Source organism: Solanum tuberosum, unplaced genomic scaffold (genome assembly GCF_000226075.1).
Source record: "Solanum tuberosum cultivar DM 1-3 516 R44 unplaced genomic scaffold, SolTub_3.0 scf00246, whole genome shotgun sequence".
Lineage (NCBI taxonomy): Eukaryota > Viridiplantae > Streptophyta > Magnoliopsida > Solanales > Solanaceae > Solanum > Solanum tuberosum.
The window spans coordinates 862,255-884,772 of NW_006239169.1; the positions used below are offsets into that span (position 1 = coordinate 862,255).

The window sequence follows — 22,518 nt, forward strand, 5'->3', positions numbered from 1 at the left end:
TTTAATGGTGTTTGTACTTTAGCTACTTTACTTGATTTATCAGAGATCGATTCACTTGTTTTTCTTTTGGAGGCCATTTTATCTACAAATAGAAAAGATGAAAAAACTTACAATCAATATGTGCATCATTAAAAAAAAGATAGCAATACATTTAATAAATTCAACATAATACAATAATCTACAGGTAATCCACTTGTTACAACAAATAACCCATATGTTGTAACAAATAGGTCATCTATTGCAACAAAGGAGGCCCTAATGTAGTTAATTTCAAAAGATAATTATAAGATCAACTTTTTACCAGAACTAGGACATTTCATCAGTGGCGTAGCCAGAAATTTAATGAAGGGTGTCCAAACTTTTAATAGTAATTTTTTTTAAAAAAAACGACGATTTAAATTACCAAAACAAATAATCAAGTTAAGCAATATTTAATTAAATATAGGAATATTTTTAATAGAATTACAAGTGTATAATTCAAAACTAACATAAAGAAAATAAACTACTATTGAAAACATACTTTAAATATATTATTACAATTGTACTCGACGAGGTTTCATATCCTGAAACGTTCTTATAATAGACTCATTAGAAATAGTACGAAATACTTTCTTTTCTACTATAAGGCACTATACAACCGTCTAAAAACTCATCATCCATTCGATTTCGCAAGTCATTTTTAGAGTATTTAAATCAATGCTTTTGTTTTTTGAGAAGAATGTGGACAACATCTCTAATTGATCTATCGTTGTTTTCTTTATTTGGTTGACTTAGAGAAGTCGAACTTTTTTTTGGTACTCTATTATAATAGTTCCTCTTGTCTATTGAAACTTGAAACTAAAATATTAAGTTAGTTATTTTTGTTATAAAATAAGAGAACGAGAAGAAAAAACAGAGAGAGAATTATTGAGATTCTATTCTTAATAATATTGTGATATAATTTGAGTAAATGAGTCTCCTATTTATAGAGAAAGAAAACCTTATTCCATAAGGGAAAAATATTAAAATTTAAGGAAATCTTATTCCATAAGGAAAAGGTATTAAAATTTAAGGAATTGAAAAAAAACCACAAGGAAAAGGTATTAAAATTTAAGGAAATAATTCAATTTTAATTGAAAAAAATAGTTAGTAGAGGAGGGATTCGAACTTGGGTCTTGGAGACCTTCATGATACTATTAACCACCAAGCTATTGAACTTTTATGTTAAAATTACGCATGTTTATTTACTTAATTGAATTTAAGAAGTAAAAATAATTACAGAAAATGAAAAAATCCCTACGGGGAATCGAACCAGGACAAAGAGTAGGATTGCACAGGCTATTGCCAACTCCACTACGCATCACTTTGTTATTTCAAGGGGTCCAAATTCTATATATACCAATATAAAGTCAAAATTTTACATGTATATATAGTATAATTTTTCGACGAAGGGTGTCCAATTGGACACCCTGGAGCGTACGTGGCTCCGCCCCTGCATTTCATATACTTATATTGTCTAGGCATTACAAGGTTCAACAAAAAAGTGCATGTTGAATTCTTTACCTACTTCAGCCATAAAAGCAAACTAGCACCTCTTCAGTTAAAACCTTGTTTAGAGCAAGAAGACTAACTCCCAAAACTTGCCCTTTTTTTTTCTTTTTTTCTAATAGTGATGTTTGGATCAGCTTGCATGCATCTCAACAAAGTATCCATTACTAAGTTCAATTACTTTGCCTAGTTTATCTATACAGATGAAGCATGACATCAAGCTTGCTAATTTATCCAACAAGGAAAAGACACAAAGTAGTAGCCCTTAGTTACACAACCAGGTAAATAGTTATGGGAAGCAAAGTTATGATTTTATATCATATTAGTACAGATTAAGCCAAGAATAACAGTTGCAATGGAAGATCAGAAATGAATAGAACAAAAAGAATCAATCTTTATCATCCCTAAAGCGAAATACAACAAAAACAAAAACAAAAACATAAACAAATGTAAGATTAAGAAATGAGGAATGAACAAGAAAGCAGAGACACTTTTTCTTTCTTTCCTTTCTTGAGTGTTCTAACCTCCACCTTCCACCCATCAGGAACCCAATTGGGCAAACCCCTTTTCTTTCCCATCTCACATAAATTATCAACTAACCCCACTAATCCAAATCAATCTCCAAGTAACCCAAAAAACAAAAAAACCAAATAAAAATCAAATCTTGCCAAAAACTATCCTAAAGCATAGGGTGGGGTTAGTCGATTTGCTCTTCCTAGAACAATCAGTTGGTCCACTTCCTAATGCATAAGCAAGCAAAAACTTCATTGTCTCAACATGAATCGCACAAAACCTAGGCAGCTCTTGAGGGAAGAGTATATGCAAATTGTAAAGCTATTCAAAAAAAAAAAAACTAAAAGGCCCTAATTTTTTTCAAAAAAATAAAGCTTTACTTGCAAATTGTTGTTCCTTTTGGATGGTTAGAATAGAAGAATCGAAAGTTCAAAGTACGGCCGTTGAAAGTTGAAAGTTGCTGGAGAAATTGATTGTCCCGATCGAAACAACTTTTAATTTGTTTTCTGCAGCGAGAGAGAGGAGAACGTTTGAGGGTCTCACGTTTGAGAGAGGAGAACGTTTGAGGGGAGAGGGAGTGAAAAGTTTGTTTATTTAGTGAGGGGATTGTTTTGTATTTTTAAAAAGATTATAAGTTTTGAAAATGTTAATTGAATCCACAATTAACTTAATTTAATATTTAAGTATGTTTGACCTTTTGTTGGTCATATAGTCACCAATAATTAATTCAAAACTTAAATTCCTTTCCTTCAATTTTCTCGAGTAACAATGGTTTACCTTTCACTTGGCTAAACCTGGGCTTTTCACAATGCAGTATCCTCAAGCAACAGCTGCACCAGAGAGGGCGTGCGCCCGTAGCCTCGCGGTCTTCTCCCCCAAAATAATCACTTGCAAAAATCGGCAGCCAGCTTCCCATTTCTGTTCCACAAAGTTTGGCTCAGCTCTTCCTTCCGGCACGTCTCTGTCAATTTCGCGTCGGGCGAACCACAGCGCCGCCGTACGGGCAAGTTCGTCTTCATTCTCCAGCTCTGCCTCACCGTGGGATGAAAAACCCTACCAAGTTTTACCGAATGGCAAGATAGTGTACTTGGACGAACAGGATGTAGTCACCTTCCTTGACCCTCCCATGGAGCTTATTCCTTTGGACCCATCTTCTTATAATCCCGCCTTTTATCTCTGGTGAACCACTATTGCTGAATTGCTTTGATAGACAATTAGTAAATTTGGTGCATTTTAGCAATTAAAAACTTATTTAGTCTCATTAATCTTGTTATTTGTTATTTGTTGTTGCGGTTAGGAAGAAAATTGAGGATATTCCGGAGGAAAGGCGGCACAGGCTGTTGGCCTTGCTTAACCCAAGGTCTGTATGTTACTTGGTTTCCTTTTTTCTCTTGCTTTTATGACTTGTGCTTCATGAAGCAGAGAATATTTCCCTCTGTCCCTTTTGTATGATTCGACTGAGTATGAAATTTAATAGGATAGAATGACTTGTATACTATATTGGTAAGAATAGATGATAGTATTACGTTACTAGGCTTGGTGAGACCAGTGTCATAAGCAAAACAATATTTTGGTTAAATTTGAACGATTTGAACAAAAATGAATTTGAATTCTTGAAAGATGTGAGAGTTTATTCTATGAAACATTTGATTAGAGGAAAGTAAACATTAGTTGTATAAATTGGAGGGAATATGTGTCTTTTCTTTACTGCATTCGTAGTAATTAGACATCTTGAGATATTATGCGCCATACATCCCCTGCTATTTAAGCCCCTCTGGACATCCCTTTGCTTTGTGATCTATGGCTATTATACATTAATGATAAAGACATGCTTTTATGGATTTTATTAGCTTGTAGAATCATAGAATACCTACTGTGATTATGTTGACAATTGCTTAAAGTGGGGAGGATCTTTAACTATATGCAAAAGCATGATTATCTCCTCCTCCCCCGACTGAGAAGCTTGCTATGCTCATTACATATCTTTACACCTAAAACTATCACTTCAAGAGATTTATCTTTTATGTCTCTTTTAAATATAACCCATCCTAGGGACAGTCAGGTTATGTAATGTAACATAGCAGACAATTGATGGTATTACAATATCTCCTCATATCCTCAGTTTAACTTCAAGCAGGTTGATTTCGCAAGCTTGGGAGATAGCTGGCACACGGTACAGTAATTCAAAACTGGTAGAGAAAAGTGCATCCAGCTTGCTAGCAACTGGAAATAGTGATACAGTTGCTGAATTTTGGAAGTGCCGAACAAGCGGAGGTTACTTATCTTGATTTTTGTCATTTCATGACCCAAATAGTTCTATGTTCTGATTTATGTTTCTAATAATTCTGGACCATGATAAAATGTTATCCACGTTTTGCCAAGATTGGTTGTCTGATCTTTCTCCTATTTGCCCTTAGCATATGAAGTTTCAAGCAATTAGATGATACCAGATTTTGAAATCACATGTACTCAGAGGGAGTTTGACTGATAATTCACATATTTGATTTGGGTTGAGGGTAATCATAGAGGGAGTCTGATGGTTGTGCAGCTTGTGCTATATGATCTTTAGATCCTTAGAAATCTGTCCTACTTCTCTAAAGGGACCTGTATTCTACTAGCTGTTAGTAACATACCAGTGTATGTCATTTTCAATTCAATGTTTGGTGAATGATTTTAAGATACTTCGAAACGTGAACAGGGCCACTGCAGATTGCTTGGTTAAATTTCTTCAAAAAGGTTGTACCCCTTAACTGGTGTCTTTTGAACTGATTTTTGAAGGAATTCAACTCTGGTAATTTGGTGCTAATACTTGAGTTCATGAACTAATTTTTATGCCAGGTTGTATTTTACGCTGGTGACGGGAAGACATATGGGCGACTCATTAGTAAGTTAATTAAGAGCTATCTTCAGCTACGTGCAAACAACTTCTTCTTTTCTTTTTGAATAATTCTTCTCCAGAGAAGATAGTTGTTTATTTCAAGCATTTTGCATCTTGTTTCTTTGTAGTATTCTTGAGATTTCTTTTGCATTTTGTTACTCAGTTGTAATCGTGAGAACTCTTTGGCAGTTTGTTACTTGTCTGTTCATAAGTTGAGTGTCATGCTTGCTTGGAAATGTTGCTTTATTATTACAAAGACTGCAATCTCAGATATATGATACTCTCTCTGTTTTAATTTACGTATTTTACTTTGCGTTTTTGTCCATTTAAAAAAGGATGTCACTAACTATATTTAGTAACTCTTTCTTCCAACATCCCATGTGACATGTCTAAGACCACAAGATCCAATGGGTATTTTGATACATTGCCCACATATTTAGAATGTGTGTTCAGCATGAAGAAAAATGTTTTCTAGAAAAATAAGTAGGTTTCTTACTTATTTGCTTGTGTTCGGTACGTAAGCAAAAAAAAATTATTCTTAAAGCATTTGTATATACACTAGACAAATATTATGAGAAGTGGAGTGGGGTAGGGTGTGAGGTGGTTGAGATGTAGGCTACGGGGTGAAGATGAGGTGGGTTGGACGGTGGGACGGCCATAATCAATATAGAATGCCGCTTGTGGAACTTGTTTTCTCTATTTCCACTAGGGAAGTCATTTTCCTCATTTTTAAGGAACTTATTTTCTTAGAGAAAATATTTTCCAAAACTTTTAACCAACCAAACATGGGAAAAATCGAAAACATTTGACTGAACACACCCTTTGTTTAGGATGAGAAGATTCAAAAATCTTACTTACCTTCTTAAACTCCGTGCCTTAGTCAAATTGTCAAACCAAGACAAAATGAAAATGGAAGGAATAAATGTCTGATAATGGTCAGGAACAATATATTAGAATCAGGCAACATACAATAAGCTTATTAAGTTCCACACTAACCACTGATTAAATCATGATATGATTACTGCACAATTAATTTGCCTAGTATATTTTCCTAACCAATCGCATCCACATTATGCAGGTGAATCAGTTTTCTCTGGGCTCTCAAATTCATTTTCTCCTTTGTACTTTACGGTTAATGAACTCAAAGAAGTGATGTCTACAGAAGAGCCTTGTGATTTAGCATATGAATTCAAAGATGGAATCTTGGATCTCCCTGATTTTCCTCATGGTTTCCCCATGCCAGGTGAGAATTATTGCATCAGGCTTCTTGTTGAAGAGGATTAGACAGCTTCTCATGCAAACCACATTTTACCCAATAGCCCCATATGCAGTTTGTGTTTTGTCGTTTTCTTCAACTTCAGTGGCCTATCTACCCCCACTCCTAAACAATTGTTTCCCTACTGATTTACATGTCCTGAAATACCAGGCTTGGTAGTGAGTCCTATACGTAGTTGTTTGGATTTCATTTTCCTTTGTATTGTCAAGTTGACTAGTTCAAAACCTTATCTAGTCGGTTCCTGGCAGAAATTTTTTTATGGACCCTATGATCCCACTATGTTCTCTATGGGACGAATATTATCAATAATAATCGTATGCATGAAGTTTCTGTGTATGTCAACCTAGGACACCTTTAAATGCTCCTCTTGCTTTCACTGTCCTATCTGACTGTCAGCTACCAAATCTACTAGTGCTTCTGTTTCTCTAAAAATCCCATAGAAAATTAAAAGGGGTGGGGTTGAGATGCTGGTAGGTTTCTTTCTCGATAAGATTGTTATTATAGAAGCTGCTACTAAAGAGATACAATTTCATGAAACCTCTTCCTTTGCATTGATATGGCATTGCCTAGCTTTCTTTGTTGTTTCGTTTAGTGCAGTCTAATTACTTACCTAATTGAGGTGTTTTAACAACTCAGCGGAGCATCCATGGCCATTTAACGATGAGATAGTCATATATATACGTCATGCCGGGCCAGGAGTGATGGTAGGGCAAGCATGGCAAGAAGGAAAAGCATTACAACAAGTCCCTAAAAAGCTGTGTAGTGAAATCTTGATGGTGAAAGAGTATTTATCTTCTCAGCCACAATCAGCTAGTTAGTTGTTCTGTTGTGTCAACTCTTTTGTTAACTTTGACCATCTTTTGGTATGTAAGTTTCACAAGTGTACATATTGTCATTTGTAGTCTCATTTCTTTCTATTGCCACTTCTACATGGATGCTTGTGCACTGTTCACGGTTTGGTTTGGTTAAAAATCAAAACTAGTTTTATTTCTACTTTTCAAACAAATGGATGAAACATTGAAGTTGGAATGAAAAAAAACATATAACAAGAATTTTAGTTGTAATCTACTGTATGTTGAAAATGTGGTGGATTTGATTGATTTCTAGAAAGAAAGGATATTTTCCCACATTTGGAGCTTGGAATAACATAGAAAGTATGTGATGTAACTAGAAGATTTTTTTCCTTTTTCAAACATAGAGTTAAATGAAAGGAAATAGTATGAGTACAAGAAACATTTGTTGTTATACAATCAAAGGAATAATTGATGGGGAGTGAAACAAAAGTTATAATGTCTTTGTTAAGTCCCCACATCAATGGGATGAGAAAATTATGAATTTGGACAATTTTTTCTTGATAAGTTAATTTTTAAGGTATGAAATCTACCTTACATGAAATCAGAGCAAGATTCATTTTACTCGATATTAGATTTACCTAAATATACTGATTTGATGTAATAGGGTGTTGAAGAATAAAAAAATCCGCACACCTAACCTTTTTCATGAGGCGCCAATCTTGTGTGAGGCGGCCAATCAACCTCACTCAACAACCTTTCCATTCTTTTCGTCCTCTTTTATATTCTCTTCTCTTTGTCCGATATAAGAAAAATAGATACTCCCTCGTTCATTTTTAATTGTCATGATTTCTTTTATAGTCAAACTATAAGAACTTTAATCAATATTTTACGATGTATTTTTTCATCATATTGATATGCAAAAAATTGCAATTTATTGTATGTATCGTATAGTTTTTGAATATCTAATTTTTTTTTAAAAAAATATCGAATTAATGTAATCTAATTTAAATTTAAAAATTAGTCAAATTGACTTTTGAAAAGTGCAACATGACAAATAAAAGTGGGCGGAAGGAGAAGATATACTATTTGTTTTTATTTTTTAAAAATAATTATCTCAAATTATTTGTTATCTTAAAAGTTTAAGATAAAAAAAAATTAATCATTTTGTCTTTGATACTATTAATTGTTTTTAAATACTTCAAACACCTCAATAGAATAAATATTTAATAAAGAAAATCATAAGGATAAAATTGTTGAAATTAATTTATTTTTTTTAAATGTGTAAAAGAGAAATACGATACTGAAATAAATAAAGTGTATTTTTTCTTTCACCATCTCTTTCAACCTATTTATTTATTTATTTGTTTTAAAAACTAGACAACAATTGTAGGATTTTTGAAATATTCATTTATCCAACGCCGGAGATGACGTGCAACTCTAGTGGGTAGATATTGTTCTGTTTTTTCACGTTACATGACATTATTAGAATTTAAATTACTACATTTTATCATAATGTTGTTGCACATGTACTTTTTTAGTATTTAATTTGACAACTTGTAGATTCTAATTTATGTAAAATGTATTTAAAAAGACTAATAAGTCGATATCCAGATTGAGACAAAAAAAAATTGATCATTGTACACCAACCGTTTATGATTCCTTTTTGAAATAGAGTATGATAGATTAACTTCACTTTCTTTTCCGCTCTATTTATATAACACTATTTGATTAGGTATAAGTATAAGAAAAAGTTTTAAAAACATTTTAAAAAAATTGTGATCTAAACTAAATCTGACCTATTTAGCTGAAAATCACCGACAGGATAATAGTAAATTTAATTATTATTATTATTATAAAAGCTATTAGACAATAATAGTATTGTAGCGCCCCATTATTAAGGATAAAATAAGCATATAAAATAAAGTTATTTCTAAATATTAAAAAATTACACTCTCTTTCTGAACATATTAAAAAGGCAAGTGTTTACATTAAATTGGGATCGTGAGATTTTTAATAATTTGTCTAAAGAGGAATGAAAGGTTAGAGTGCCAGCGTATAAGCAGATCTAGGTTCTTTGATTTTATTTTTGAACAATATTTACACATTTAAACTAAATAAAAAAGATTTACTATAAAACACAAGATATGTAAAAAAAAAATAAAAAAAAATCAAAGAAAACAAAAGTAGGATTACCTTTTATTATCTGATGAAGCACTTGATAAGTCATAACTTCACCTTTTTTTTTCTTTCATTTCCATAATATATGCTCAAAATGAGTATTTTCTTTGGTCATACTCCATCTTTTTTGGTCATCTCTATTTAATTCTTATTGAGTCTCAGTTAACATTTTATCGTGAAAAAAAATTCAACCAAAATTAAGGACAATTCAGTAAATTAACAAAGTCTTTTTCGTATTTTTTAAACTTCATACCCGATCAAACGGTGCTATGAAATTTTGGGCCGGAAAGATAACGGCGTTGTGTTTAGGCGCTGAATCGTTTTCAAAAGAAGTGTCGGTGGCAGAAAAATGAACGTCGAAAAAAAAAAAAAAAAAAGTGGGAGCGCCACTCTGTCAGTCAGTCTGTCCTTATCCTGATTGGCCCTAATTAATCCAACTTGGTAAATTTACAACAAATAGCACTGCTACACTTGCTGCTAATTTTACTTAATTACCAAAAGTGGTGATTTGTCCCGCCGGATTTTTAGTTTTTCTTGCTTGTAATTTAATCATTTATATATAAAACTCAGCATCCTAATACACATTTTTCACTGTGAAGTTGCTGCTCCATGTTACTCTGTGCACAGTGTACCTTCAACTTCTTCCATATTTGATTCCTTGTGAGCAGAGCTTTTGTGGATCCGTGAGATATGGCAGTGGATCCGAGACAAATTGTTGCTGGTGTTCTTACTGTTACTATGTTTGTAATGCTCGGCAACATGATCACGAGGGATCACTTTTATCCAGTAATTCCTATCATATTCATGCTCTAACTATTTGATTTTGAGTTCATTTGATGTTATGTTCCTTTTTGTACCGTGGATTTGTACATCTCCATTAGTGGCTATTCCAACTGCGTAATTACACTTGTTGCTCTTCATTTTTGGCCGATTGATGCTTTGTTTTTGGCTTTGTTGAGTTATTTGTTCTACTGCTGCTTTAGATTTTGTTCTGGCTCTGATCCATTATGTTTTCATTATATTGTTCGAAATGAATCGAACTATGCAGTATTTAACTTGTTTTGAAAAGCTTCAAGTATTTTCAATCAACAAATATTCTCACCAGCTTCCAGCGGGCAGTTGCAGCAAACTTTCACTACTGTTACCTAGTAGATTTCATAGTTTCCTGAAAGATCCCGTGTTTTCTTGCTTAGCCTTAGCTAAAAATGATCTATCTAATTAATTTCTGCATTTAGAGATTCTATAAGATTATGCCAAAAACAGATAAACACAGTGTCTAGTGTCAACATTTGATTATGTGATATTCTTTGTCTAATTGTTTGGACATTTCTGATTTCTTTTGATCCTTTTCCTCTCGATGAAGGTGGATTCTGATATATCTATCCATAGTACCAGTAAGCAGAGCCTGGGAAATGGCCCTTGGATGAAGGGTGGTGAATCCCTAAAGACTTGTTGGACTAAACCAGTTCCCCGTGAGTGATTTAATAATCTCGATTTTTTAAGGTTATCTTTTACTATCTTAATTTCTTTCAAGCAATTTGTACATCTCTTATTCTATGATTTTCTCAACAGAAGAAGCTGACCAATCAGAAGGATTTGTTACCTTCTCACTTACTAATGGTCCTGAATATCATGTCTCTCAGGTATCTTACTAGTGTTAGATCTTGAGTTTATCAAATAGCAGTATGTAGGTGGATAATTACCTGCAATTTACTTGACAAACTAATTGCAAACTCTAGGTTCCATCTTATAGTCAATCAGTTGTTTGCTGCAAATGGTATCTACAAGTTTGCTTTTGATGTTATTTGTGTTGTACATAATTTACTAATGTTTAGGATGATTCATGGAGACATTCAACAGCAGGACTCAGCACCATTCTATCTCCTACTCAAGTGTTGAAAACTGTAAAAGGAGCACAACACTGCCGCATTTCATGTTTTTGGGAAAACCTTATAAAACTACAGTATATGAGGCATAACTAGCTATTAAAGTGGAAAAATTACATTGGACATTCAGTTTCTTGCTTTTTGGTTACGTTTACACTTGAGAATTTGTTTCTTTTCACTCTATGGGTATTGGTAATCGTCTAACATTACTTGTCCACCTTACATTTTTAGTTGGTCTGTTCGCTTCTGATCTAAAATGATTGTGTGTATGGTGCTCTAGATTCCAGGCCATTCAAATATTTCAAGTGGTCATATGAGTTGCATCTATTTCTTTTGTGTAGGGGTGCTAAGCAGCATAGTTACTTTGATGGGTCTTTCTTTAATCCATATTTGATGTCCATTCTTCTTGGTTGAGATGTGGTTTATCACTGTGACTACAGTTTCTGTCTCCAATCACATTTCTTTATGCCAGCATGCAGTGGGTAGGGGATGGATGGGATAGAAACTGAACTTTAAACCACTACTTGATATTGCTGTATTCCTTATATCATGGTTATTTCTCATTAGCTTGGAGGAATATCTGGCACTTTCTTATATTACATCATCACTTTGCCTTTCTGTTTATGCTGCCAGCAAAGTGCAGATTCTTGTAAATGTTATAGGATGAGTTAGACTTATACAGAGTTGCATCTATGTTTGTCTTCTCTTCTATTGTCTTATTATGTGTGGAACTGGCATGTTAGATTGCTGATGCAGTTATAGTAGCGAGGTATCTGCGTGCAACTCTTGTAATTCCAGACATCAGAGGGAGCAAACCTGGTGATAAGAGGTCAGTGTTCTCTATGCGTGTTCCCTATCTCTTGTTATTCTTGCAGAGTTTTAATGTTGTTTCAAATGAGAACTATTTAAAGAATTTAATCTGTATTTGACATTCATAAAGGTTACTTGAGTTGTTCTTTCTCCTACACCCTTGGAACATCATATTTCTTGTGCCTGATATGCCTAGATGGAAACTAAGCTCTCACTCATGAGTCAAGATACTGCATGCATTTCTTTGGGCAAGATCTCCTTTATTTATTTTTTGAAACTTGGTAACTTTGTATTATAACACAATAGTACATGGGCAGTACTAAACCTTATATACAGATGAACTCCAAAAACTCCACTATTCTAAATCTAAATTGAATCTAAAACATCAATTATAGAGACAGTTTCATTTGAGTATAATTGATTGCACCATAAACATAACAACAAAATGCAGTTGAGTTTAACTTTCTGCATACTATTCTCTACGCTCTCAAAACACCTAGAATTTCTCTCTTTCCAGGTTGCCCACCAGATTGAAGCAGGGATAATTCTCCATCTCCTTTATTTATTTTCTTACGTCTTCCTTATTTTCATTTTCACTCCATTCCCAGTTTGGAGAGCCTTGAGCCGAGGGTCTATCTAAAACAACCTCTCTACCTATGAGGTAGGGGTAAGGTCAGCATACACTCTACCTTCCCAAGACAGTACATTAGGTATGTTGTTGTTCCCAGCTTGGAAGAGCTTGTCAATGTTCAATTAAAAGAGATCGTGCACATGGCACAAAGCTCTACCAATTTTTTTCTCGTCTCCTACTGCTCCTTTTCTCTTTCTTGGCTCATATGATTATCATTTGTACTTATTGTTATTTTTTCTTATTTATGTGTCTGTGTTGCCTTTGTTTTAGAAAGCTCGTGCTTTAATTGTGTTTAAAGCCCTAGCAGACACTAGACACTTTTCTACATTCTTTTGTCTCCGATAACTGTAATTTGGAGATTGAGTCCTGAGGCAGACATTGGATATGATTTTCATGAGCTATTCCTAGTTGAAGTTTCTTCTGTAGAACTATAACCTTTGGAAGCTGGAAATTATACAGTTGTAAAACTGGAATTTTATTGGGCTTGCTGAATATTTGACGAGCTCTTTCAAAATCTAACGGCCTTTCAGTACTGCTGATCATCTGTGAATTTTTATTGTTGTTTAGTTCTCATATCATCTAGGTCCACACTTTTAGTCACCCAAAGTTAGAAGATTCATGAAGGCCATTTGTGATTTTCAGGAACTTTGAAGACATCTATGATGTTGAACACTTCGTGAGAAGCCTAGATGGTGTGGTCAAAGTAGCAACAACTCAGCCTGCTGAAGTCTCAGCAAGAAATCTTGCTGTTGTGAAGGTTCCAAATAGGGTTTCTGAAGAGTATATTGCTGAAAACATTGAACCAGTCTTCACATCTAAGGGAAACATAAGGCTGGCAACATACTTTCCTTCAGTGAATATGAAAAAAACGAAAGAGAAGAGTAATATCGACTCAATTGCATGTATGTCGATGTTTGGAACTCTAGAGCTTCAACCAGAAGTTAATGAAGTAGTTGAGTCCATGGTGGAGCGCTTAAGAACTTTGAGTGCAAAGTCAAAAGGACAGTTTATTGCAGTGGATCTGAGGGTTGATATATTGGAGAAAAAGAGTTGCCAAGGTGACAGTTCTCTTAAATCAAAGAGCTGCTATGGTCCAGAGGAGATTGGTATGTTCTTGAGAAAAATTGGTTTCAACAAGGATACAACTCTATATCTGACTCAATCAAGGTGGGATAGCAGCCTTGATGCATTGAAGGATCTCTTTCCTAAAACATATACAAAGGTCCGGTTTCTTTACTATTTGTATTTACTGTTTCACAATATTTTGCTCTACTGTCATAGATTTTAGATTATGATAAGTTAAGTTTCGATTGTATGTTTAGGAAGTAAAAGGAATCTATATGCTTCCATGTATCTCCATGTGTGCTTTTACTATTTGTGTTGCTTACTCCTCCGAAAACACAACTGCAGGAAAGCATAATGCCCATTGACAAGAAGGCAAAATTTCTCGACTCAGAGTCTTCTGAACTGGAGAAAGTAATCGACTTCTACATGTGTTCTGAGAGTGATGTTTTCGTACCAGCAATCTCAGGCCTCTTTTATGCCAATGTGGCTGGTAAGAGAATCGCTTCTGGAAAGACACAGATACTTGTTCCAGCTGATATTCCTGGCTCTTCTGCTGCTTTAACAGATTACATATCCCATTATGTCTCAAAGAAGAACCATTTCGCCTATTCATGTTTCTGCTAGCTCCCTGTGAAGAAAGGCTGAAAAATGCAGATGATTGAGATGGCGGATTTCTTCTACGTATTCCTTGCACTTATGTTTGTAAGAAACACAGGTTTGTTTGGTTCATAGAATTAAGCCTACCATTTATTAGAGGTCTTGATGGAAAAGATCAGGCCACAAATAGTCGAATGTTGAATTTAACATTTGTAGAGCAGATTTTTTTTACATGTCAGTAAAGCTATTTCAAACAAAAATTCTTGGCGTGTTGAATTTTTTTTGTTATGATTGTTGTCAACTCTATTCCAATCAATGGAAATTGGAGCGTTCCCTTATAAATAGTGCAATTAAATAGCCTATGACCTTCTATTTATGCGCTGCCATCATGTACTATATAGACAAGCCTCAATGACTATCTCAAAATCTTCCGTCTTCTCCAACACTACCATTTACAGTTCTTATTATGAAAGAATATCAGATCAATATTTAAGTTTGTCACTCCCGTGGATTCGTAATATTTATCACTTTTAGGACTAATACTAATTCTAAATATTAAGCTTTGCCGCATAAGTTCATGGAAAATTAAAAAAAAATCTGCACTGTTGAATTATCACTAATCTGATGTCTCTAATGTTCATATATTACATAATAACAATTGATAGTAGAGAATAATAACCAGGAACCGTTCTTTACACTGCTTATAATGGATTTCTAATCTCTCCAAGGCGCCTTTCATGTCACTATGTTCTTTGCACTAGTACAACTGTAGCCGGAAATGATTAAAAGCTTCTATTATATTCTCACAAGAAAAATACAAGCAGAGGATCATTATCTCCTACACTGAAATGACAAATTCTTCAAACGAGTTCTATGCAGCTGTCGGTGTAGAGAAAGCTTCTTTGGGAGCATCCAAGCTTAATGATATTCCCAGAATTCATCAATCGCGTATCCCATTTTGTTATAATTTGAACAAGAAGTTAACGCATAGCTCAATATTTTTATTAAGCTATATACTCATGGGGATGGCACAATTGGATTATGGGCTTCAATGTCCACATGCCTAATGCCTGGAACTATTTCCTGGATTTCTTTTTCTAGCCGATCAACTTCACTCCCTAGTGCTGTGACAACTTCCTCACCTGCCAAGAAAGAAGAGAAAGTTCATAGCATTTAACAGGTGCAATTCACAACCATACGTTCAAAGTTAGGCATACCATAGATTGACATCATTTTCAGTAAAGCTGCATCATCCTTCTGCTCTGAAGCCTCTCGAAACTAAATATGAAAAGAGAAAATAAATGGATGTTACAAATCAATAATGCTTGTAGACAACATGTCCTCAATGGTGAAGAAAAAAGTGAAATAATATTTATGGTCTTCATATTTCAAGCTTAAGTTATGATAATTCAAGAAATATGTCATCAATGTTCGCAAAATCAAATAGAGATGAAGTAACTGAACTTCAAGAATGTATTAGCAAGAAATGAACTATGTGCCAAGCATATATTACATCATTACAAAAAAAAGAAGCAAAAAAGTATGGTCAGGAAACTTGCAGATAGTCCTACATCAATGAAGCATAATATCTTTGTTCTATCCAGGTTTCCATGTCAAGGACAGATACAATCTTAAAGTAAAATCCTCGGCAAGATTAATTGCTAAACCTGTAGCTGTTAGCAAATGGTTGGAACACTATTTGTCAAACATGTGTGTGTTAAATATCTTGGTGGAACTCTATGCTCCACAGATATAATCAAATAGTTCGGATTTTCTTAGATAGAAACAAACAACTTAAAGCCAAAAAGTTTGTTGTGGATGGGATAAAATTCATCCGTAATATCAGTCCCATGCTGGGTCAGGTTAGCAGAGTTGCAGCAGATACCACAAATCCAGAATAAAGTAGATAATTGAGCCAAAATCATGTAGTTAAGAAAAAATGAGCTCTTTTATCTGGTAATGACATGACTACATAAAAGGATACCACTCATCTCTAGGAGAATAGGCTTTAAAGAATCTTGCAGATGATGATCAACTGTAAGTAGGAAAGATGAACAGCTGAGGGTACAGGAGGCCGTTACTTGAATTATGAAGCACAAACACACAGACATGATGCAGAACCATACAAATTAGCACTTTTCGTTCATCGTTTACCAAAATAATTTTGGTTTTTTTATATAAGGATGTCCCAAAATACGCAACATATTTCTTTAGATAATAATATCCAACAATTCTGCAACGTTTCAAAACTTAAAACTCATGTAATATTTAAAATTTCAATCATGATTTTGTTTTTCACCACACCGGCTTCTCCAGAACTTCAAATTGCTCTACAACTACCAATAAACGAACTTAAAACTAATCTAATAGAGTAGCTAAAATTTTAATCATGAATTTATTTTTCATTACACAACTTCTCCAAAACTTCTAATTGTTCTGCAACTAAGAATAAACTATGCAAGTCAAATCAACCATGCCAACTCAAAGAATTTTACACAAACCAGGACAAACTAATGTATGTGTGTTACAAACAAGTGAACATGTTTGTATTTCATATCATTCATATGATGAATCATTATCTATAATAATGCACATCAGATCCACCTGTACCCTCACTTGTTTTCCAATTTGGCTTTATCCTATAGATTACTGTATTCTAAGAATTTATGTTGAGTTCTATTACATCTTCCTAAACAAGTCATCTTGAGAAACACCAATGTAGGGCCAAAGATTTGCCACCGGTTGGCATGGTAAAGAAGTATCAAATGTCTTCTATTTTAGGAAAGATGAAGGACTCTATCAATCCATTGATGTTGTTAGCTACTGAAATGCAAAAACAAGATGCATTTTTCCCTCACTCACCCCAATGAGATGTGGTGTGGTGGAAGAATTAAGAAGTTAGCATGCGAAACTAATAACCTGTTTAGCCCACTCTTCACGTCCAGCTCTCTCTAGATAATTTTGAACCAGCACTACACCATTGAAGTCTGCAATATAAAGCAACATATTAGGAGGTGTACCTTAAAGAAACTGAAGAAAAGAAATGAAGAACCAGATCCCATCACCTATCTCAGCCTTAAACCTAAAGAACCCAGGCCCAATCACCTCACTTTTGCAATCATAAATGGAATCAACAACCTGTAGCAAGTAAAGTTTGGATGGTTTAGTTAGGCAAAGAGGTTTGCAGAGTAGAGCGATCCAGAATCAACATACTGGATCATTTTATTTTTTTTAAAATGAACATACTGGATCATTTTTCAGGAACTGAAGAACCCTGTCCATGTCGTTGTCATCAATTGCTCTACCAATCAAAGCATGTCGATTTCTCTGAATCAGAAATATAGCAACCTGCATTTCAAATTGCATTGTCACATAATAATCCTCCCCTTTTCCGAAACTTAAGTTTGAGATGACAGGCAAAGAACGTAAAGGCATCAGACACTTATTACTGACAACAAAGTTTAGTCATCCATGTCATCAGTCGTATCACATAGAGTGCATCACTAACACTGGAAAGCATTTTGTGAGACGAGTCTTAAAATTTCACTTGTCTCAGTCAACATCTCTCTTATATGCTAATTCACAGTCACCCAAGTTACTTCGGCCCCAGTATTAACTTCAGAACCAAGATACAAGAGCTAAGAACAACAACAACCACTTGATCCCTATCTAAACTAGAATTGGCTATATGAATCATCAATATCTATCCTGCTGCATTTTGATCCATTTTCTTATACTCAATATTTTATTTCATTCATGAACTCGCATTTTTAAGAAATCATCATTTCATTCATGTGGGGTATCATCATTTTTGAATTATGCTGACACATATTGAAAATACATACAGATTACAATGCCTGAATTTCAGGACAAGTTCAAGGTTTGGCATCACATACCATTCCCAGGAGGTTGCCCACTATAATGGAACCAATGGGATCGTAAATTGGATTTCCAGTGGCATTTACAGCAACCAGTGATGCGGCAGCAATGGCTAGACCTGTAACTGCAGCACCATCCTACAAATTGAACATCATATTACACATCACTGACAAAGACATCATGAGTAGGAGCTCAAGAAAGCATGTTGGTCACCTCTGTCATGACAGCTACAGCTGTAGGATCATGACCACGCCAAATGTAATCTCTCACTGTCATTCCTTCAGCAGCAGCTCCTTTTCTGACAGATTGAATAGCCACAACGAGAGAAATACCTAAAAGAAATCCAGGGTTCGGAAAGAATATGTAGAGAGTGAGATAAGTGGTAGAAAACATAAAAGGAACAAACATTCTAACTACTTGTATTTATTAGAGAAGAATTCATACCCTCTATAATGAATGAGCCACCAATCACCAGTGCTGCATATCCAATATTTGTAGGTTGCTGAAACAAGTACATAGGAAGAATACAGTTCTAGTTGATGTGAATGCACAGTATTTAACAACAGACGATGGATCACTGTATTTCAATTAAAGTACCTCAGTAGTCCACAAGTTTTGTACTCCATGAACTATAGTAGCACCACAACCAAGACAAAAGATACCAACAGCAGATATCAAAGACCAGACAAATCTTTCCTTGGAGTAGCCGTATCTGAAATGATAAAATAAGTTCAACAAGTTCATCAGCCTCTAAGCCTCGGATACACGTGTCACCAGATAAAAAATCTTTTCCACTATATCGGTGTAAGACCAAATCAATCATAATGTGTTCGATTTATTGTTGTTAAAGCTTTGGCCAGACACATATATTTGAAAAACAAATATCTTGTACGATACAGCTGCACATTCACCAAATCAGTGGTAAATATTTTCAATGTGCAATGGAAGAAAATACTGCTATATCTACAGGTGTGCTTTACTCAAATACAATAGAATTTTTTTAAAAAAAAAAAAAGGAAAGGGGGAGGGGGGAGCATGTCTGCAATGTCAAGGTATTGGGACTTACGGGTGGATAGCATCTGGTGCACGTCTGGAGCTACTTAAACCATAAGCAAGAAGCGCCTACAAAGTGAGCAATCAAGATTTGTTTGATTGATGAAATATTAAAGATGGAACTTGACTCATTCCAGGCCAAGTTAGTTTTAAACATGTGCAATACCTGATTTGCGAAATCCGCAACTGAATGCACAACTTCAGCCAGCATGACATGGCTGGAACTGACAAACCAGACCCCAAACTTCAGGGAAAAGACAAGAAAATTGCACCATAAAGCTGTTGTGACTGCTCGCTGGCTATGGAAATTAAAAAAAAGAACAAATTACATGGTGACACAATATATAGATTCATAGTTTTAGCTAAGAAATATCTTCTCCTTTTAGTCAATGTAGGTTGCCACGATTGTACAGGATAAGATTTTGATGTAAACATTTAATCTAGAGAAACTATTAATAACTTTGATAGTGAAGTCATTTCCACCACTCTATGTGAAACACTACTATGTCTGACCAAATGGAGTCCAAATTAAGCAAACATGTTGAAATCCATTTAATGTTATTGAGGCTACTTGATTGAATATGGAATTATCACCTCCCTGAGCAACACCTTTGAATGATGATTAAATTACTTGCAATAAGGTAACTGAGTTCCAGTGGAATATAGTAGATAGTACCATAGTGGCTGTGTCCAAATCCCAAAGTAAGTATTCTTTAGGAATATCAACTGCACAAATCTTCCCTTATGCATGTCAAAATATACAATTTAACCTAAATGTTCTGTTAATGTAATGTGACACTGATAACTCATTTCATGTAATTTTAATCGATATTTCTTCTAAAACGGTGATGTTTGGACTAACTTGTGCTGATATCGACTAATGTGTTTATCAACTTGTTATAGTTCACAAGCATTGGTGTCTGATTATCATGCCCACCAGGGTTTGGAGCATGAGCTTACAGTCCATTGTTATTTTTATTTGTTGCTTACCTTTCCCCTTGTCCTACGGGAAGGGATATGGAATGATGATGAGGGACTTGTTATGCTAACAACATAATAAGGTTAAATTTGCAGATTTCTAAGAAACAGTAAGGCTATGTATTCAATTGTGTCTAAAAAGAAAACAAAAGGAACATCATATATGATGAGAACAACACACGTTACCCAGGATCATCCACCACTTCTATTGTCTTTATCTTCTTAGCTCTGGTAATCAAACCTGAAAAGAGCAATTTTCTAAAACACTACACATAGGAACTCTAATTGGTAAAGCTATATTTTACTCCGGAATTCGTATCTGAGTTGTGATGAAAGGACACTCACCGCGGCTGAGGAACAGGTGACTACTCTTTCTGGAAATCGAACACGATACCACATTTCGCGAAGAATTAACCGAGAATATACTGCGCAATGCGAATGAAGGCCCCTGACCTCCACTGAAGTTTGAACACGGATTGCATTGAAATCTATGATACGCATCCAAATGAGGTTTAGTTTCTTCCTTGATTTCAGATGAGCAAGTGTGAAAAGCATCAAAATCAAATTTATCTAGGGCTGCAGAGAGGGAATACGATCCTTGATAACGATGGCGATAGCAGCGAAGAGCAGAGAGAACGCGAGGAGTAGGCATCAATGCGTGAGAAACAAAAGACTATATACTCGAGCAAAAGTAATTTCGGAACTTCACTAAGGCTTTAGGGTTTTGAGGTTTTGCAATGAATGTGAACTCCAAAACTCATTGCATTGAAATAGAGTTGCAGAAGGATAGTCATCAATGGTGGAATCGGAAAGTCCCCTCAAGAGATTCTCCATGGGTAAAGAGAAGCATATTTCCTAAAAGCGTTGTCCCCTTCCCAATTTTCGTGAATTAACTATGTTTGGGCTGTTGGACTTGGCCTTCGACCTGTCAATGGACCATCGTTGGGTCATTCACATAAATGTCCATGACTTTGAAATTTGAAATACTCTAATAATAATTTTTTATTATAATGTAATATAAATTATACCTAAAGACATGACAAGTTACAGCGATAGAGGCAAAAGTTTAGTTCAAATTTTACGAGTTATGTCATAAAAAAGCATAACTATAAATATCAATTTTAGAACTTACAAGTTATGTCGCAAAAGACATAACTTACTTCTTATCGAACTTATGTTGAACAAGACAAAAAGTTCTTTAAGATTACGTCTAGCGAATTAGGTCATAAAATTACTACACAATTTATGCTCCATGAATTACTGTGTTTAAAATGATACTTCAATTGTCTCAATTTATGTGTCAAATTTTGAGTCTACCTACTTTTTTTATTTGAAACTAATTTAACTTTAAACTTCTCATTTGACCCTTATGAGATAGATTTTTAAATACACAAATATTTTTAACTTGTTTTAGATCACAAATTTCAAAAGTTTTCATTTCTTAAACAGCATATCCAATCAAACACTCACGTAAATTTGGATGAAGAGAGTATGTGAAAGATGCTTGTAGAATCTCAAATATCTTAAACCAATCCATTGGATACAAGGTATGACATACAAACACTCACGACACATTTTTTCCCAAAAAAATAACAAGGTATGATATACAAATACTCGTCAAGCCCCAAAAATGTAGAGCTACCCACAACCAAATGCCCTCTACTAGAATACATTTGGCTGTTTTAAGGGAATGTAAGAACTAAAACTAAAAATAGCTATTATCTAATAATGTAAGTGGTCATAGGAGATCATTACCGCCCAACTCTAACATCAGTCCAATAAATCCCGCGAATCTGGCTGAACAAGTGCCAGGCAATATAGCACTTGATTCCCATAATTCTGTATCAACAACTAAACTAATGAGGACCTGTGAGAACCTACTTGTTACCAAATCGGCCTTCTCTCCTGGTCAGTGGCCGCTTATATGATTTTTGCTGTCCAACTGAATTTCCAGCTCCAGAACTCATTGCTCGATCATTCCGGCTCACAATTTTTATGGGGTGAGCCTCTGTGTTAAAAACCCACTTATCTAGGGGAATGACTGAAGGGGGTGAGTAAAGAAGATAGAGATATTTAAGAGTCTCTGCGAGAAAAAAGCTCTGCATCATATTGTCTTGCACACCAGTGTTAACCTGGGAAAAAACAACAAAAACAGGTGTCCAAAATATCATTGAATATCAAATCCTGAATATAGAAAAAAAAACAATTTGGGTAATAGTCACAAGCATAACTCCCTTATTGACTGGAAGACAGTGACAGATCAAGCGATAATCCACTTTCAAACAAACACAAACTTGAGCTGATGATGACTAACAGTCATTGACACATATCAGCAATTTTACATTCCACCCTACAGTTTAGATTCATTCTTGGTAAAATAAGCTCTTATATGTTTTGAATACACACATACACCCCCCCCCCCCCTTTTCTTTTTCCTTTTTCTTTCTCTTTTT

At 34.7% G+C, this 22,518-nt stretch overlaps 4 protein-coding genes across 6 annotated transcripts in view; 2 read left to right on the top strand and 2 right to left on the bottom strand.

The window, feature by feature from the left end:
• The first annotated feature begins 2,775 nt into the window (after nt 1–2,775).
• Nucleotides 2,776–7,187, top strand: LOC102578682 (uncharacterized). Its single transcript, XM_006357375.2, has 7 exons — nt 2,776–3,219; nt 3,338–3,400; nt 4,178–4,314; nt 4,739–4,776; nt 4,879–4,924; nt 5,997–6,161; nt 6,831–7,187. Exons 1-7 carry the CDS (start codon nt 2,849–2,851, stop codon nt 7,010–7,012), a joined length of 1,002 nt encoding a protein of 333 aa, XP_006357437.1. The 5' UTR covers nt 2,776–2,848; the 3' UTR covers nt 7,013–7,187.
• Nucleotides 7,188–9,663: 2,476 nt separating this feature from the next.
• On the top strand, nt 9,664–14,539 carry LOC102579018 (uncharacterized protein At1g04910-like). Of its 2 annotated transcripts, none has more exons than XM_006357377.2 (6): nt 9,664–9,952; nt 10,530–10,638; nt 10,742–10,809; nt 11,796–11,881; nt 13,136–13,715; nt 13,904–14,385. In XM_006357377.2, the coding sequence occupies exons 1-6, from the start codon at nt 9,857–9,859 to the stop codon at nt 14,180–14,182; spliced, it is 1,218 nt and encodes a 405-aa protein (XP_006357439.1). In that variant the 5' UTR covers nt 9,664–9,856; the 3' UTR covers nt 14,183–14,385. The 2 variants fall into 2 exon arrangements, with proteins under 2 accessions (XP_006357439.1, XP_006357438.1); XM_006357376.2 differs by having other exon boundaries at nt 9,666–9,952; nt 10,739–10,809; nt 13,904–14,539.
• Nucleotides 14,540–14,740: 201 nt separating this feature from the next.
• On the bottom strand, nt 14,741–21,017 carry LOC102579564 (metal tolerance protein C4). The gene is made up of 13 exons (XM_006357378.2): nt 20,411–21,017; nt 20,252–20,306; nt 19,254–19,386; nt 19,101–19,156; nt 18,632–18,746; nt 18,479–18,536; nt 18,248–18,366; nt 18,052–18,171; nt 17,402–17,503; nt 17,221–17,293; nt 17,075–17,142; nt 15,373–15,433; nt 14,741–15,297 (listed from the first exon to the last, which is right to left on the bottom strand). The coding sequence occupies exons 1-13, from the start codon at nt 20,715–20,717 to the stop codon at nt 15,173–15,175; spliced, it is 1,392 nt and encodes a 463-aa protein (XP_006357440.1). The 5' UTR covers nt 20,718–21,017; the 3' UTR covers nt 14,741–15,172.
• A 683-nt stretch (nt 21,018–21,700) lies between these two features.
• Nucleotides 21,701–22,518, bottom strand: part of LOC102579892 (mannosyl-oligosaccharide 1,2-alpha-mannosidase MNS1-like) — a 13,593-nt gene continuing 12,775 nt past the window's right edge. For both annotated transcript variants that reach the window (XM_006357379.2, XM_006357380.2), the window contains one exon: nt 21,701–22,197. In XM_006357379.2, coding sequence (XP_006357441.1) covers nt 21,943–22,197 — 255 coding nt within the window. In that variant the 3' untranslated portion in view covers nt 21,701–21,942. The remainder of the gene's footprint in view (nt 22,198–22,518) is intronic.

Bases quoted from the DNA above. Each gene is read 5' to 3' on its own strand.
- LOC102579018 (XM_006357376.2), top strand. From the start codon at position 9,857: ATGGCAGTGGATCCGAGACAAATTGTTGCTGGTGTTCTTACTGTTACT. The intron at 10,639-10,738 runs GTGAGTGATTTA...TTTTCTCAACAG, and splicing joins TTGGACTAAACCAGTTCCCC to AAGAAGCTGACCAATCAGAA. The intron at 13,716-13,903 runs GTCCGGTTTCTT...ACACAACTGCAG, and splicing joins TTCCTAAAACATATACAAAG to GAAAGCATAATGCCCATTGA.
- LOC102578682 (XM_006357375.2), top strand. From the start codon at position 2,849: ATGCAGTATCCTCAAGCAACAGCTGCACCAGAGAGGGCGTGCGCCCGT. The intron at 3,220-3,337 runs GTGAACCACTAT...TGTTGCGGTTAG, and splicing joins AATCCCGCCTTTTATCTCTG to GAAGAAAATTGAGGATATTC. The intron at 3,401-4,177 runs GTCTGTATGTTA...AACTTCAAGCAG, and splicing joins TTGGCCTTGCTTAACCCAAG to GTTGATTTCGCAAGCTTGGG.
- LOC102579564 (XM_006357378.2), bottom strand. From the start codon at position 20,717: ATGCCTACTCCTCGCGTTCTCTCTGCTCTTCGCTGCTATCGCCATCGT. The intron at 15,434-17,074 runs GTTATTAGTTTC...TTTCATATTTAG, and splicing joins GTGAAGAGTGGGCTAAACAG to TTTCGAGAGGCTTCAGAGCA. The intron at 15,298-15,372 runs GTATGCCTAACT...CTTTCTTGGCAG, and splicing joins GAAAATGATGTCAATCTATG to GTGAGGAAGTTGTCACAGCA.